Source organism: Suricata suricatta, chromosome 3, assembly GCF_006229205.1.
Source record: "Suricata suricatta isolate VVHF042 chromosome 3, meerkat_22Aug2017_6uvM2_HiC, whole genome shotgun sequence".
NCBI classification, from domain to species: Eukaryota; Metazoa; Chordata; class Mammalia; order Carnivora; family Herpestidae; genus Suricata; species Suricata suricatta.
In genome coordinates this window covers 100,031,224-100,047,131 of record NC_043702.1, presented here as the reverse complement: position 1 = coordinate 100,047,131, position 15,908 = coordinate 100,031,224, and the positions used below count along the sequence as shown (strand labels likewise).

Genomic DNA, 15,908 nt, shown 5'->3' with positions numbered 1-15,908 from the left:
GCAGCACTGTCCTCTTCACTGTTACGAGCATTATTGCTGTTCATCCTTCTTTTCATGGATTAGCACTAAGTAGCCATTAATCTACGTATGTTTTCAAAAGCAGTTTATAGGGTCCACATTTATTTTGATTTTGACCTTTAACCTATTTGGTGGAACTTACAGTCAAATGAACATGTGTCATTACTTTTGACATAGTATTATTCAAACATGAAAGCTAGGAATAAATTAAAACCAAATGTATGGTACTTTTGTGTTATAGTATTTAGTTTCTTTGAGACAGTATCAAATTAAATGAATTACTCTCAGCACCTTAGAGACCTGATACTCTATTAAAATCTAAACTATCTACTCCTTATTTAGTATTAAAGAAGTTTTTGTAATATATTATGAGAAATCTATGTTCACACTCTTTCTTATATTTCTACCTGTTTCCTGAGGATAAAAATCTATTACCGTGAAATCAGAAGACTGCTGTATTCTTAAGTCCTGTTGGCTTATCTTTCTCACTTATTTATTTACCTCATCAACAACTTTCACTTGAATATTTCCTGTGATGCACCAGGCAGTTTATTAAACCTTAGGATGAGAAGAGAGAGTAGATGGAGCTTCTGAGCTCGAAGAAGGTGTGGTCTTAAGGGCGGAAACACGTGACTTTACCATGCATCCTGTGACATGGTGCTCTGGGACCACAGAGCTGGGGTGTCTCAGGGCCCTTGTCTGGCCCGCTTCTCCCAGATTGCCTGCTAGGAGAGGCTTCCAAGAATAGGTCATTTTGATGGTGTGTAAGGTAGGATTAGGCAGGGGGCAGAGACGAGAAGGGTGTGCTAGGGTGGATGGGAGCGGGTGCCGGAGCAGTGAGGTGGGAGGGAGCAGAATGTGCTGTGGGAAAGCACAGGTTGTTCATTGGCTGCAGCAAAGGAAGTTCGTCAGGGGGAGAGGGAGGGGGCGAAGGTGGGCTGGGAGAGTCCTCACGGGCCAGGCCGCCTGAGCTACAAGCAGGCAGGGGCACATAGTGAAGAAGTGGAATGGGAGGACTTGGTTTGACTAACATTTCCAAAGCAGATGGATTCAAGCAGTGGTTTTGTTCATTGTACATGATCCCAACATCTGTTGGCTTTACATAGCACGGTCCCTGAGCCGACAGATTAGTTGGATCCAATAATAACAAGTTATGTGGATACAACCAGAGGATATATCATGACTGGAATGCCTCAATTTCAGATTTGAGGCCTGTATGTTTGTATCTAGTTTTGTTTGGAAAATGCATTTGATTTTGCATCTGATGGTGAGGTTTTGGCTGTCCTTTTTCAGGGTTAATTATACATATAGAATACCTCTTGGTAATCCAGAGGAGTTTCAATCTGTTAAAACTTATTTTTCTTTTTTGGGAGTTTACTTTTCATATTACTGAAGATGCCAATTTTACTTTCTTGAAATTGGGGAAGAAATCACCTGCAGTTGCCTAACATGCTTCCAAGACCTGATATTCCATGGTTTTAACCATGAATTTTGTGTTGTGGAGAGTTGAAAAGAGAGCACTTTGATAAGCATTAACAAGAGGTTCGGTAAAAAACTAAATAGGAACCTATCCTCTTCCGAAGAGTTCTTAGTTTGAAACAATATTTTGAAGAAACATCTCCTGAATGCTCATTAAGGGGAATAGTTATGTATAAAGCTTAGAGGTCACGTATACCATTCTGATTAAAAAAAGGTATTTTATTTAAATTTCTGTACATGGTGAGACTATACATCAAAAAAAGAGAGATAAATGAGTAAATCTTTCCACTTCCTATAGTACTGTGGAGAGATCCATTTTAAATAGGGAGTCGGACGTATTAGCATCTTTAATAGTAGATTGTCCACTGCTGTGATCATTTAGTCACTACTGAGTATGTGCCTGTGTGTCTATGACCATTTGGTTCATTGTATAGCAAGTTTAAATATAAATATTTAAAGAAAAAGGGTAGGCATCTTTTAAGAATATTTCCTCTTGTGCCCAGACCAACTAAGAGTTCTAATCATTGCTAAACAAAGCTTGGAATTTGTGCTGAGAGTTAATTCTACAAATTATGTTTTGTTCAGCTGTGCTTCATCTGTGATAAAAATGACACCAAAGATCTTCTTTAGTATTTAAGGTTTCTTAACTAAAATAGGATGTAATTCCTGTTATATAACCAAGAAACAGAATAAAACCCTGCTACTCTCTTTTTTCTTGGCAATTTATTTCTTCATCAACGTTCAGCCAAATAGAATAGATTACTGTAAATTGTTTCATCTTGGAGTTTTACTCGGTTTTTGATGAATAATAACGTTGTATAAGTAGGTAATTTCTGTAGCAATTATATTTTGGAAGCTTAATTTCCTTCTTCCACTCATCTCTTGAGAAGGCTATAAAAACTTTTGATTTTGGGCAGCTTACATTCTGTGGATATACATTTAAAATGTTATCAGATTTCTGGTTTAAAATATTTTGAAAAAAGCAAAAATTAGTAGCTATCAGTGTCCTCTGTTAATGAGACTTCTCTGGGTCCAACACCGAAACGTGAAGATATCGGACCGTAGACCTCCTTCTGGGTCGTTCTCATTATTCCTCTTGGACTTTGGCTTTTGATAGTTCTCGCCGGACCCCTTTCTGCCTTAAAAGGCAAAAGTCAGGATTCCCTTAAAACGCTACAGAAGTGTAGTGTCTCTCAAGAAATGGAAGCCAGTCAGACAGTGTTTCAGGGCCTCCCAGCCTTTCCTGGCAGCACGGCACTGCACAGCCACCTACGGACACTGCTCAGAAAGTCCCGCAGCAGGTGTGTCTCACTCGTGTCTTCCTCTTCTGTTAGGCCTTCCCATTCGATATTCTCCTAGAGAACAGGTTTGGCACTCCCTGATGAGGTTGATTGGCTGCGTTGTTTTTTTAGCTTTCACCACTTAATTAATTCGTGTTTATAAAAATCACTTATGGATATATTTCTTAAAGCCCTCCTTGTAGAGTGGTCTTTGGAAGTGGTATTAGAAGTGGGCATGACTCCTCTCGTGTTTTAAATTATCCAGCCTTTGAACTATTGCTATCACCACTGATCTCCTTTAATGAGGCTTGGGGCCACTGCGGGCAGATGTGTAGAACGCTGTAAGCAGGATGCTTTCTCTGTATGTTACTACTAGCCTGTGTGAAGGAAGCCAGTCAGCACGAGTGGGTGACTCAGCTTTCTCTGGCTGAGATAGTAGGAGGGTAAACCTTGTTAAGCATTATGCATATTGTTTCAGATTATGGCTGCTTATCCCTTTTCATGCTCTTTTTTGCCTTTACAAAGCAGGCTCAGCCTGGGAGGGAGCAGAGATATCCCATTGTTCTAGCATGTGCTTGGATTTAAGGAAGGGAGTAGATGCAGGGTAACGGTCAGAAGTAGTCAGGAACCATACGAAAATGCTCAACTTAAGTATGTGCCTGTGTGAAATGCATGATCATTTGTTTTGGAGTGGGTAGTGGAATAATATAAGATTTTCATGCCTTTCAGCAAGGAACTCAGAGGTACTCACGTATGTACCTTATGTCACAGTACCCTTCTCATTTAAATGATGGGACTGTGTCTTCCAACATTCCTAAGGGGGAGGCTGAGACAGGAGAGGCACAGTGGCTGGACCAGGGAGGTCATTTCGCAAATTAGATGTGGTGTTGATCCTCCTAGGGATAAGCAGCATTTCATCACAGGTTCTAGGCGACTTCTCGTGTATTGGTATCAGTGGGTGCTCCCTTGTTTTTTGAGTTTTAAAACTCAGGCCATGTGCCTTTGCTCTCATCCTGGAGCTGTTTAGAATTATCATGAAGAATTTGTTAATGAAATAGTCCCTGCTACTCTGAGTGGAACTCACTGCGTCCATGTCACTGTGGCAAAATGAAGGAGACTGTAGAAGGTGCTAGTGAATCCCACACGAAGCCCATCTGACGGATTGCTCTGATTGTGTTCCTGCGCTTGGTTTTCTCTTGCTTGTTGTAGCAGACCAAGGACTCAGACATCTCTTACGTCTCTTACGTGACCCTAGGCCTGACTCAGCTCTAGCACTGAGCAGAGACTGCAGCGGAGAGCTGGCTTGACCTCTCACTTGCGGGTTCTTCTTTGTCAGGGAATTTAATGACTCTGGCTTGAAGACATTCTTGTTACAGTTTGCTTGGGCAGTAAATCCACGTTGGCCCTGAAATCATAGGCCATGCCCGTTACACTATAATAAACATGGCTGATTTTTACATTAGAGAATCAAGTTTATTTTTTCCAGAATTTTCAGGGAAGATATTTCTCTCCAGTCCAGAGTTAGTAGATCCAGTGAAGATGGACATATTTATTGTCCCCACAGCTAGTATGGAGGTGACTGCACACATTCAGGGTACAGAGTATTTTGGTGTTTTGGGTTTTTTCATTTACTTTACCCTGCATCCACTCCCTTCCTTAAATCCATGCACATGCTAGTATTTCCTGAGTATTTTGCCAGTTCTGTGTCTTAGTTCCTCAAAGTAAATGAAAAAACTCAAAACACCAAGGTCTTTTCTGAGCTTTATGGCACAGTTTTGTTATGAGCTTAAGCTATTCATGAGACATGTCTTCTCAGCATTTTATGACATGCAGTGTGGTCATTGTTAATCCATTACCCATGGATAATTTTATTATAAATAAGGAGTATAATAAAATTATCCGTGGGTAATCATACAGTAATTGGCTGTTCTTAGGTCAGTGGGGGGATCTTTTAGCATGGATATTGGGATTGTCAGTTCATATGCTACCGATTCATGTGTAGGGCATGCTGGATATGCCGGGGTGCTTGAGTAGGGGCCACAGGCACACCTGCTTGGATTCCCATAGAAAAAGCAGGGATTAAATGTTGGGACCAGTAAATAAAGGGATAGCAATCCCAGCTCTCTATTTATGCTGCTTTAGATAATTAAATATGTTGGAAGCATCTAGATACCTATTGGGAGTGGGCACGTTCTCCAGCTGTGTCAGTCCTTAGGACCTCTCTTTGTAAAGAAGTCCAGGCTGAGAGAGGTGAGCCCTCTTCCTTTTAATTAGGTAAGTTCACAGATTTCAGTGACCAGAGGCTTTATTCTGATTTTCAACCCAGAGTAAATTATCTTTCTAACAACGCAGTGTATATGAAAATGGCTTTAGTCTTTTATCATCTTGTTGAGAAGTTTATGCTAAAGCTGTAAAAACTGATCGGTTTCTTTATTTTTTATGGGTTTTTGTTTTTTGTTTTTTGTTTTTTTTAGTTTTTTTATTTTTTGAGAGCGAGAGAGAGACAGTGTGAGCAGGGGAGGGTCAGAGAGAGAGGGAGACACAGAATCTGAAGACAGACTCTAGGCTCTGAGCTAGCTGTCAGCACAGAACCCAATGTGAGGCTCGAGCCTATGAACCGTGAGATCATAACCTGAGCTGAAGTTGGACACTCAACCGAATGAGCCACCCAGGTGCCCCAAAACTGATCATTTTCTAAAAGGCTTTTGACCTTGTATTCCTGGTTGCTCTTTGGAAAGCTTTCTTTTCATTTCTTATTTTTGGGTGTTATTTCACCTTCCGACAAAACTCTACAGCTTTCCGAAGCATTGAGCGTAGTCGAGTTTTTACGCAGACCCTCTCCTGTTGTGAGCACGCGAGTCAGTGAGGTCTCTGCAGGGGAATCCTCACGACGAACCCCCCCACCCCCAGCGCGGACAATGTCATGATTACGTTAACGGAATGTAACTGACGTTTTGTGAGTTTTTCTGTCTTCATTAAACTTCTTCACCTTCTCTGAAACCCCTCATGCTGCACACTAGCACGGAGCAGCCGTATCCCTCGACCCAGCATGAGTCAGGGGTGCAGCCGCAATACCAGCTGTGAGAGCAGCCGCGATACGAGCCCCGCTCGGGGCTTTCCTCCACTCGGTGAGTACCCGTAGGCGCTGCCTCTCAGAGCGGAGCTCCTTGCCCTGCTCCCAGTGCTTGCCCCACACACTGCGAGGCCGAATGACCTGCTGTCCCCCTCTACTGTCCTTGTGGTCCTTCTTTCTTTCCTCTTCCCTAGTTCCCCTCTGTTGCCCCCTTCTGCATGCTTGAATTTTGGCAGTTTCTAGTTTTTATATATGGGAGGAACAAAACACCACTTCACTCTGTACTGTTGCCATTTGTGACCACCTGCCAGCAGCAAGCCCGTCTGTGTGGTCGCTTCTAACCCAAGGGGATGCTTAGCCAAAGCCCGTTGCTTCTGAAAAGTAGAGTTAATCCAGAGTTTTTCCTTCCTCATTGAATTTCAACGATTTGTGTTTAAGTTCACCAAAGGTCAGGACATAATGTGATTCAGTTCAAAGATGGAAAACAATAAAATCGTGAGAATGGGTAGGAAATGAAGCGAGCCCAGTTCAGGGACGGTAACGTTAATCTGAGAAGCCGAATGGAAGAAGGTATAGCCAAGCCTTGGTTTAGTGACTCACTTCAGGGCTTTCTTTGAAGCACCCCCAAAGTAGCTCTTTGCTAAACTGCTTAGGTGTACAGCACGGCATACAACTTTACAGTGTTTATTGTTAATTGATCAGATATTTTCATTCTTCCCAGGCTCAGTAAGCTGCTTAATGTCTGTGACATGATGCCACCCCAGGGCAGAAATTTACACATTTAATTGCCATAGGGTGCTGTCAGCACCGTATCTTGGGGTCACGGTCTACATGCCACCAGGGGCTGCTCATCCACCAATCCTCCGTCTCTCTTACAGCCAGATTTGTATTTTCACAATTTTTAGGATTCGAGAAACATAGACAAAAAGAGAAACCCATTTCTTTTGTGAAGTACTGTGTTGGCCTTTTCTTTTTAGGTTCAGTAGGCTAAAATGGAAAATTTTACCTTTTACCTAGTGCAAATCGTTAAGCCCCAAAGACCTCTAGAAAGAACACACACTTTCACAAAAGGCCTTTTGTGCTCTTCAGTAATGGTGTCTCAGTTCTTCGCCACATTAATTGCTGTAAAACTATATTTTCCTCTTGATAAGCATGGCAGGTGGAAATTATTTTATAAAATTGGGCTAGGCCTGAAGTTGTTATATGGAGTTGTGGACTGCAGCAGTCGTTATTTTGATTTTAATTATGTAACTGGTCTTTTAGATATAAAAATGTCACTCCAGAAGGTGGGTGATAGGCCAGAAGCACACGGTCCTAATATTTGCCTGTCTCTGCTCCTGATGTCATACACTTCTTTCTAGTATCCTTGTATCCCATCAATATCAATAATCAAAATCCAGATCTACTACCTTATGACCCATTGTCCGTTATGAACTTAAAGCTATGCCAGGTGAGTCACTCGACTCAGCGAGAAGAGCCCTTTGTGAGATAGTCTACCTGATAGCATAGATCCCAAGTGGGGCGACTCGCCTCGTACACACCAGCCATTCCACAGCAACCTGAAGCATCAGAACAGAGTTCTTGGCAAATCGGGCAGCAGTGGTGAACTTTTTTCTTGAATGAACTGGTGCTTTTTCCTTTTAAGTTAAGGCTGTATGTCTCTGCATCCTTGCTGACTATTTGGCCTTCTAAACAGCCTGTTATATAAGCGAACAGTTCAGTCTGCTTATTGGTTATTTGGACTCTCAGAGGCAGCTCCGTGTTTTTCTTCCCTGTATGTTCTGGTATTTTTGTTATCATCCACAGAAGCAGCCTTTGTCCTCCAGCATGTGGTCCGTGCACCAGGCAAGGTGTGCTGAATTCTTGAGTCCCTAATTAAACCCTGAGTACTTGAATGATCTAGTCTGGTTTTCACTTTCTTTGGTGAAATTGATCTGCGTAAGGGTCTTGGTGATGACCTAGGATGGTGAAATGTGCAGTGGCTCCTACCAGGACAGAAGATGTAGATGCAGATTTTCCCCCTCTTAACAAACTAGCATCAGCACCTGTCTTCTGTTCTGGTCAGTGCCAGAGTTAACATCTTTTCAACCGAATTTTTAGCCTTGCCGTCTTTTCCTCTAAATCTGTCCATAAAACTTTGATCCAGCGAGAGCAAGCACTGCCTTTTGTGTGCGGGCCCCCATTCTGAGCAGGGGCAGCCCCCCAGGGCTCCTGTTCACACCCTGGGATGGGGGTTATCATTATCCCTTTTTTATGAATGATGGAACAGAGACAGAGGGAGAATAAGCCAGCTGTCTCCAGGTCACACAGCTAAATGGTGGAGCTCGGTTTTGAATCCAGTCTGACTTCAAAGCCTTGCTGGCCCCTTGCCTCATTTGAAAATTCTGATAATTTAGTGTCTTTCATTTGCTCCTCGAAAGTGTATTAAATGCTTGCTCCCCGGGTGTCAGCACAGAGAAAGTGCCCAGTGATGGTTCTCAATTATGATCTCCAGGCTTGGGGTTAGGCCGTGGGAATTCATAGGTAAGTCCTTGAAGGTGGTCCCCAGGGGAACTCACTGTGCCCTTTAGACAATATGAGGTTTCCTTCTTCTCATTCACTTTAATGGTTGTTTCCCATCCTCTCTCTATAAGTTAGTGAGATTTTTGTGTTTAGTGCCCCTTTGGGTCAGTTTATAAAGACAGGTTTTGTTTGGAAAAAAAAAAAAAAGGTGGGGAGTGTGTGAAAGTAATTACGTTTTGGTTATTATATATTGGTTTTAAGTTTGCTTTTTTTGGTCACAAAGTTATTTTGGAGCATTTTAATAAAGGATATTTATATGGTTACAGAGACGACGTCTAAGTGAAAGTAAGGGCTCAGCTGTCGATCAGGCTCTGATGTAAGTGGGTCCAGCTTGGACTCCATTGCTGAGTGTTCACTAGAGGATGTGAGCAAGGATCCGTTCCGTGACAGGTTTACTGTAGAATAGCCTGTTGAAACAGGACCAAAGGACAACTTTTGAAGGAACCTCAGGCATTGCTTAAAAGGTATTTTCAGTTTACTCTACCAGGATGTGGGACTGATCTGTTGCACAGTAAATGGTATGCTTCAGCCTTAAAAACTATTAAAAAGTGATTATTTTATATCTGCTTTAGAGATTGCCTGTTTATTTTTGCGCATCTTGAAGAATTAGAAATTTTCCTTTTGTGAGCTGGTAAAAATGTGTCCTTATCCACCATGTAACCCTTGCTATTTGATACTACTGACGCCACAGATATGTACATTTTCATAAAGTGACATGAACTTAAGAAAATAAAATTATAGGGGTGCCTGGCTGGCTCATTCGGTAGAGCATGCAACTCAGTCTTGGGGTCGTGAGTTTGAGCCCCAGTTGGGTGTGGAGGTTACTTTAAAAAAAAAAATCTTAAAAAAAATTCTATCACAGAGTTTGAGGTTTTGGTATTTTGCAGCAAAACAGAAGCGTTCACATGCACAGGACACTGCGCTTTGTGGCTTGGGTGAAAAGTAGCACCGCTTGGGAGACTTTGTTAAATCTGTGAACTTTCTGTGATGCAACCACCATGTTCTTTTGAGGGTAACGAGTGTAAGCGTATTTTCTTTTGGGCTCTTCTCCCTGAGGGAAGGAAGACCCACATATTACAGGGCACTCTGCTCAATAACTTTGTGTTTTGAACTGAGTCGATTTTATGGTTATTTCTGAAAGTTATTCTCTCTATATGAGGACATAGTTCAGCATATCAGTCCTCAGACTGATGAATCAATTTGCTAATGAATATTTGCTAATAAAGTAATATTTAACGTAGACACGTAAGTTGGAGTTTACTTGTAAGTGTCACTGCCTGCACCAGCACCAGCAGCACTGCCAGTACCACCACCACCGTTTCACTCAGTGCCCGCACTGCTTTCAGTGCTTTATGCATGATCTCTTGCAACTGTCTCTACTCCCAAGAGGTACGTACCCCTTTTAGCACCATTTCCAGATGCAGAAGCAGAGACACAGAGATTTAGAGTTCCGCCCAAGGTCCTGCAGCTGGTTGTGCCCAGGCCAGGACGTGGCTGTGACTAGTACAGAGCCGGCACTCCTCTTCGGAGCTCTGCAAATACCTCTCCAAGGGAAGCTCCTTAAACCCATTACAACTAAATTTCCAGCAGCGAAACAATCAGTTCATTAATGATTAGGATGTTCGTGCAGGAAAACAGCAAAAATTGGGGAGAACACAGGATTTCATTTGTTGAGCCCCTTTCTTGTGACTCCATTCTATTTCTGTTCAAGTAACATTATGAACTTCTATGCTTTTGTGTTTGGTGCATGGTTGCATATGCATCACATACCGATGAGGCGTCTTGTGAGCTGAGTAAATAATCCATTCTCCTGCTGCTCCACCGGGTATAGACGGTGCTCTGTGATTCCTGATGTCCTTCATGTTGCATATTTCCGTAACAGCTTAGTGGGGCTTTGTGGCACAGACATAAACATGGAGTCCGAGCTCAGGCACCGGACAGCGCCTTTGTTGGCCTGTGTGTGTCACAGCTGAGTGAGAGCCAGCAGGCTGCCGCGGGCTGTGGGGTCAGCACTTGCTATCCATTCATCTCCAGCGCCATCTCTGTTCATGAGAAACCGTGGCCTTGTCGGGAGCGGTTCTTGAGTTCCCTGTGGACTGTGGCATTTTCTGTGTCGGGTATTCGTGTGTTAATCCTGTGGGTGTTGCCGTTCCTTTTACCTGCAGCCTCTCGACGTCATTCCAGGTCCACTAGCGCCCTCTCCACTGCTGAGTCTGTTGGGCAGTCAGGTGAACAAGCGCTAACTGCATGACTTGGCTTCTTCACGCGCCCCCGTCTCACGCTCATTCTCGCATTCGTTCCCATCAGTGTTGCCTCGCACTTGGCATGTATGCACTTCACATTTGTTTTCCCCAGCGTGCTTTGGTTTTTTTCCGTTGTCGAATGTTTATGGTTCTGTTAATAGGCTGTAGTTGCTTTATAGCCTGTTTGACAACATCGTGTCTCCAGTGTTCATGTTTATGTGAAAACAAAACAGAAACATGGGGAAGGGTGTCCTCCCCCATCTCTAGTGCCCCCCTCAGGAGAACAAGCACCCAAAATAGGGATCACGATAAGTCCCTTTGGGGAAATAGAGTATGGATGTCATCTGACAGTCTGCCATTTCCAAAATCTTTGCTCCCAAAAAGCAGTTATTACTGATGTTAATTATTAGTGTCAGGTTCTGGTGGTGATCTGGAGGAACTATCTAGTTACCAGATGCCCCGCATCACAGAATACGTAACTTCATAGGTGTAACTATTGTCCTAAAACTTTTATGGAACAACAAAGTCATGATTCAGAGCACCAGGTCAGGCAGAAGGTAGCCTTTGCAGCCTGTGGTCCCCAAATGTGTAATCCCAGCCCGCTTTCACAAACCACAAATTCCCCAGGTAGCCATCGGGGCAACAAGTAAGCATACAGCAATGCATCCATGTGCTGGATCTAACGGACATCGTTTTTATATGCTCACAGTCCCTAATGACTCCAGTCTCTCACTTGAGTAAGGCATTATGTATTAAGTCACAGACTGCTGATGGTGACAACTGTCACCCCTTGAGTGAGCTGTTTTCTCCGTTCTCCCTTGAAGTGAAGCCAGCTGTGCATTTTATCCTGTGCACTCTGTTGAGTACACCCCCTGAAGGTTAGGGGTCTGCCCGAGGGCAAGGCCACGTATCTGCCTCTCGGGGAGTAGAGCTTCATAGCAAGACACAAGGACAAGAGAGAGTAGGACAGATTATGGTCTGGTGAAAACAAAAGGCTTGTAACTTTGCTCAAATCCAGACAAGCATTTCCCTTTCAGATTTGAAATTCAAATGATCTGTTGACATCTGTCCAGTGATCTGCAGTCGCTGTGTAGGCGGAGCTGTATGCATCTGGGAAGCACAAAATAATTGCATTGTTCTTACAGCTTTAATTTTGTGTCTAAAAACAAAATATCAGTATTATCCCTGGAGCAAGAATTGCTGGCATGTGATATACTTTTTATTTTTTAGTTTTTTTAGATTTTGTTTTATTTAAGTTTATGCTGGGTAATTTTTAAATGGCTTATAACTGAATTACTTTCATTTTGTTCCTCATAAATCCCTTACTATCTACCCTTTTTTAATGGAAAAAAGAGTTGAACAAAGATCATGTATAAAACTATATGCACAGTAAATGTCAAATTTACATGAGTTTTATATTTCAACTGATTATATATATATATGTATGTATATAGGGAGACATCTAACAATTATTGTTTTGTGGTCTCTTAGTTTATATGGCATATTTAACCATCTTTTACATAATGACTAAGACATCATGAGTATGACCAACAAGTGCATTAAAAAAGGGGATAGTACAACATACAATTTTTGTTTCGTAATAAAAGCTCATGAGTGTATAACGTTTGGTTAGCAGTGTTTACATTTTTTCCCCTTTCTGTGGCACTGGAAGGTGTAAGTTTTGAAACTGACATTTTAAATATGCTAAGGAACACCTCACTTTAAAAGTTTTTGTTTTCTAAAGAACTTGTTACATATCCAGAGTTTTAAATATATCACTTTATAAGAAAGATCAGTTCACATAAGACAGATTTAGCCTTCCTTTTACTTGAAATGCTTCATTATGAGAATATATATGCACATATTTATATAAACATAGTTCAGTCTATTTGTTCATAAAAAAGCATTTTTTAATCTAACACTTTCTTCAAAGGGTTTTTATATGTTAGCATTTTAAATAAGAAAGGTTTGCCAATAAATAGTGTGATACACTAGGAAATATGATTTTTATATGAACTGTACTCCTGTTGTAGCTTTAAACTTCAGCACTTCTTAAGGAAGACTGCTCACCTGATGTCATGGTGCTTTTAAAAAGCTAGTCTCCTCTGACCATGATCCTTACCTAACATATAATTAAGCTATGAAATTTATTTCAAATTCTTTGGATTGTATCCATTTTGTTTACACATATAAAGACTGTCATTTGAAATTCAAATCCTTTGAGAGACTCAGGAAAAATTTATATTCATGTTATCTGAATGATTAGTGTTTTGCAGTGAAGATGCTCGCTTTTAATGATGATCATTGAAGAATTTAATAAACTGATTCTTTAAATAACCTTTGGTGACACAGGCATCATGAACAAATGCCCAGAATTAATTGAGCTCAGTTACTAACAGTTAAACAGTAGTGGCGCTAATGAAAAATTGCAGATATCAATTGAATACATTAGTTTCAAATTTTAACTTTTTATTACACAGTGCATGGTCACACCATGAAGCACTCTCATTAGTCTGATGGAGCATCAGGGCCACCTGGCCTCCAGAGGGCACACTAAATAGGTTCAAAGACTCAAGGCACCACCCAGCTCACTTCTAGACTAAGTTCTCCTCTCTCTCTTGTCTCAACACTTTAACAAAACAAAACATCGCCAAAGAGTCATTTCAGTTGTCAGGCTGCTCTGTGGCACAGATAGCATTCCACGGGGAAAACTTAACCTCTGCCGCAGGTAACCAGGTCAAGTCTAGTGAGGATTGCAGGTGAAGTGTAGTTATGTGTGGCTAGGGACTCCCAGTGCCTCTGTCCAGTAGGTGGGAAGAGGCAGGAGCCCTTGCAGAGAACTGAGAAAGTGTGAAGTAAAGTGACATATCTTTGGTTTTGTTTTTTGAATAGACCGGTTTGGGCTTGGCCAGGCAGGAAGAGTACCAGGCTCTGTGAATGCCATGCGAGTCCTGAGCACAAGTACAGACCTCGAAGCTGCTGTTGCTGATGCTTTGGTAAGAGTCCCTGGTGTGCAGTGTCTCTCTGACTTACTCCTCTGCATTTTCCTCTGTCCTCACAGAAAATCGCCTCCAAATCAGGGTACTGAGTCATGCTCAGCAGTGTGTGGATTGTGTCAATATTGTGTAAACTTTGTGTAAATAATGTGTAAAGTTGTTTTATTATCCCTTTCTTTTGAAACTTTGAACCCTGTACAGAAGTGAAGATTGGGCTTACAGAAAATACTAGCATCAAGTACGTCTTCTGTGCTCCTCAGTGTCAAGGAAGTTTTGATGACATTGGGCTTCTCTGATGTCATTGGGCTTCTTTTTCTCCCTTTTCCTCCATGTTTGTTTTTTTTCCAGCGTTTCCTTTTTTCATTCTGTGGCTTCTATTGCTTTACAGGCTGATGGCATAGCCTAAACATACCATTATGATAGTAGGTAACAGACTGAGTGGGTTGAAAATCTCACATTTATTCAGTGACCACACTAGTTGTTCTATACAATTTCACGTTTGTTTTGTCTTTTAAAATGAGCCATTAAGTCCTTATTTAAGGAAACTTTCCCAAATGTTAATGCTGATGAACTCTGAGGCCATAAGGCACTGGTGGAATGTGTTTTTGCATCATTATAACTTAGTGTCTAAAAATAATAATAATAACATTAAGCAGTTAGAGATACTTCCATTTGTGGTTATAGCAAAACGCTCCCTGGTAGAATCCCTTGTGGTCAAATGGCTTTTTAAAGATGCATTTCAGCTGGTAGTGACACTGCCTCTAGCATATTCTGGTTGATGTGCTCAGCATTTAAAGTAGGTCCTCTTTAGAACTGTCTGGTCTCTGGCCTTACTTGTGCTGTCTCTCTAAGGAAAAAAGCATCATGACATCCTGCTTTCAGAACCAGAAGGTTTAAACCCAGCCGTGTTTTTCATCCAAACTGTTACAGTCTGTGGCTGCATGGATTCTCACTGTCACCCCTTCCTGTGTTGCCCTCGTTTATTCCTGCTCAGTCAGATTGCTGAGACAGGCGACTGTGAGCAAGCAGTTTGCGGCTCTCCCAATGCCGTTCCTCTAAGCTGGGTGCCTAGCCAGCTCTATTCATCAGCCTTCTGTGTAAAGAGGCTTTTTTCCTGGCAGGTACTGGAGTTCAGGATAATTGCTCTAACCAAGGCTTTGACTTCAGAGTCATGAGCTGGAACAGAACTCTGTGAAGCTATTCTTCCTTCCAAGCTGCAGCACTGGGAATCACTTATTTATTCAGAGGCCCTATTTGGAGGTCAGAGGGGTGGGAAATAATGGGTGTGCAAACCCTTAGTTAAATGGGACTTCCAGTTAAGGCGGGGGAGTTCCCTCTTCCTTTAAAGAACCGTGCAAGGGACTGTGCACAAAGTTCTAGGAGCCAGAGTCAGACTTGGGAACTTGAGCTTGGGCTCTCCTTGACTTGGGCTTTTCTCTGAGCTCTAGCCGTCCGTCCACTCAGGCTGCCCTTATTACTCTTTGTTCAAACTGCTTGGTCTCCCTGAGTGACCAGCTGCAGAAGAGAGAGCTCAGGAATGGTACCCAGAGTGTGCTTCCCAGTATAGGAGCCGCAGGGGCACATGGGATCTAGCATAGGAATAGGTGGAACAAACAGTGACTTTAGAGATGGGCCGCGGTGGTGTGGGGGAGTTGTAGCCTCATAGCAAGAAGTATGGCAAGTTCTAGAAGGCATTTCTGGAAGGTGTAGGAAGGGCTAGGAGATGCCATTGGGAAAGCGTTCTTTGTTATTATTCACTTGATATGAATTGCTTGCTAACCTATATTTTTGGTTTGCTAAGATATGTTTTGCTATACACTTTTGTTGCAAGAACAATCCCCACATATGCTTCTGACATAATTCTCTATGCTTTTTCCCCATCCTTCAATATTTTCCTGCCTACAGCTGTTAGGAGACTCCAGGAGCAAGGTACCAGTGCTTTAACTTTTGTTTTACCACTTCATTTTTTTTCTGTTGCAAGTATATTTCCTTTAGGAGCTAGTGAAAGCAACAAAGCATGTAGTCTTATGTAGAAATCCTGGTCTGAATTATGATTTGTCAAGTCTAGTGAAGCTGTTGTTAGCGATGGAATCAGTCACCTCTCTCATCTGTTCTAGTTTGTTTGTTTTTAATGTCACTCTCTGCTCCTTCTCCTATGAGTGTTTTGTTTTATTTATTAACCCAGTTTGTGTCTACTTACTGTTCTTATTATTTCATGGATGGATATATTCAACATTTTATTTTACGGATCTAGTTT

General features: G+C 42.0%; 1 protein-coding gene across 6 annotated transcripts in view; it reads left to right on the top strand.

Annotated features, from left to right (window-relative positions):
• CLASP1 (cytoplasmic linker associated protein 1) overlaps positions 1-15,908 on the top strand; it is a 263,630-nt gene that overhangs the window by 182,256 nt on the left and 65,466 nt on the right. For 3 of the 6 annotated variants that reach the window (XM_029934725.1, XM_029934723.1, XM_029934722.1), the window contains 2 exons: positions 13,548-13,651; positions 15,557-15,580. In XM_029934725.1, coding sequence (XP_029790585.1) covers positions 13,548-13,651; positions 15,557-15,580 — 128 coding nt within the window. Of the gene's footprint in view, positions 1-5,797; positions 5,906-10,577; positions 10,641-13,547; positions 13,652-15,556; positions 15,581-15,908 lie in introns of all 6 variants that reach the window. The other 3 variants (XM_029934726.1, XM_029934724.1, XM_029934721.1) reach the window with 2 other exon arrangements.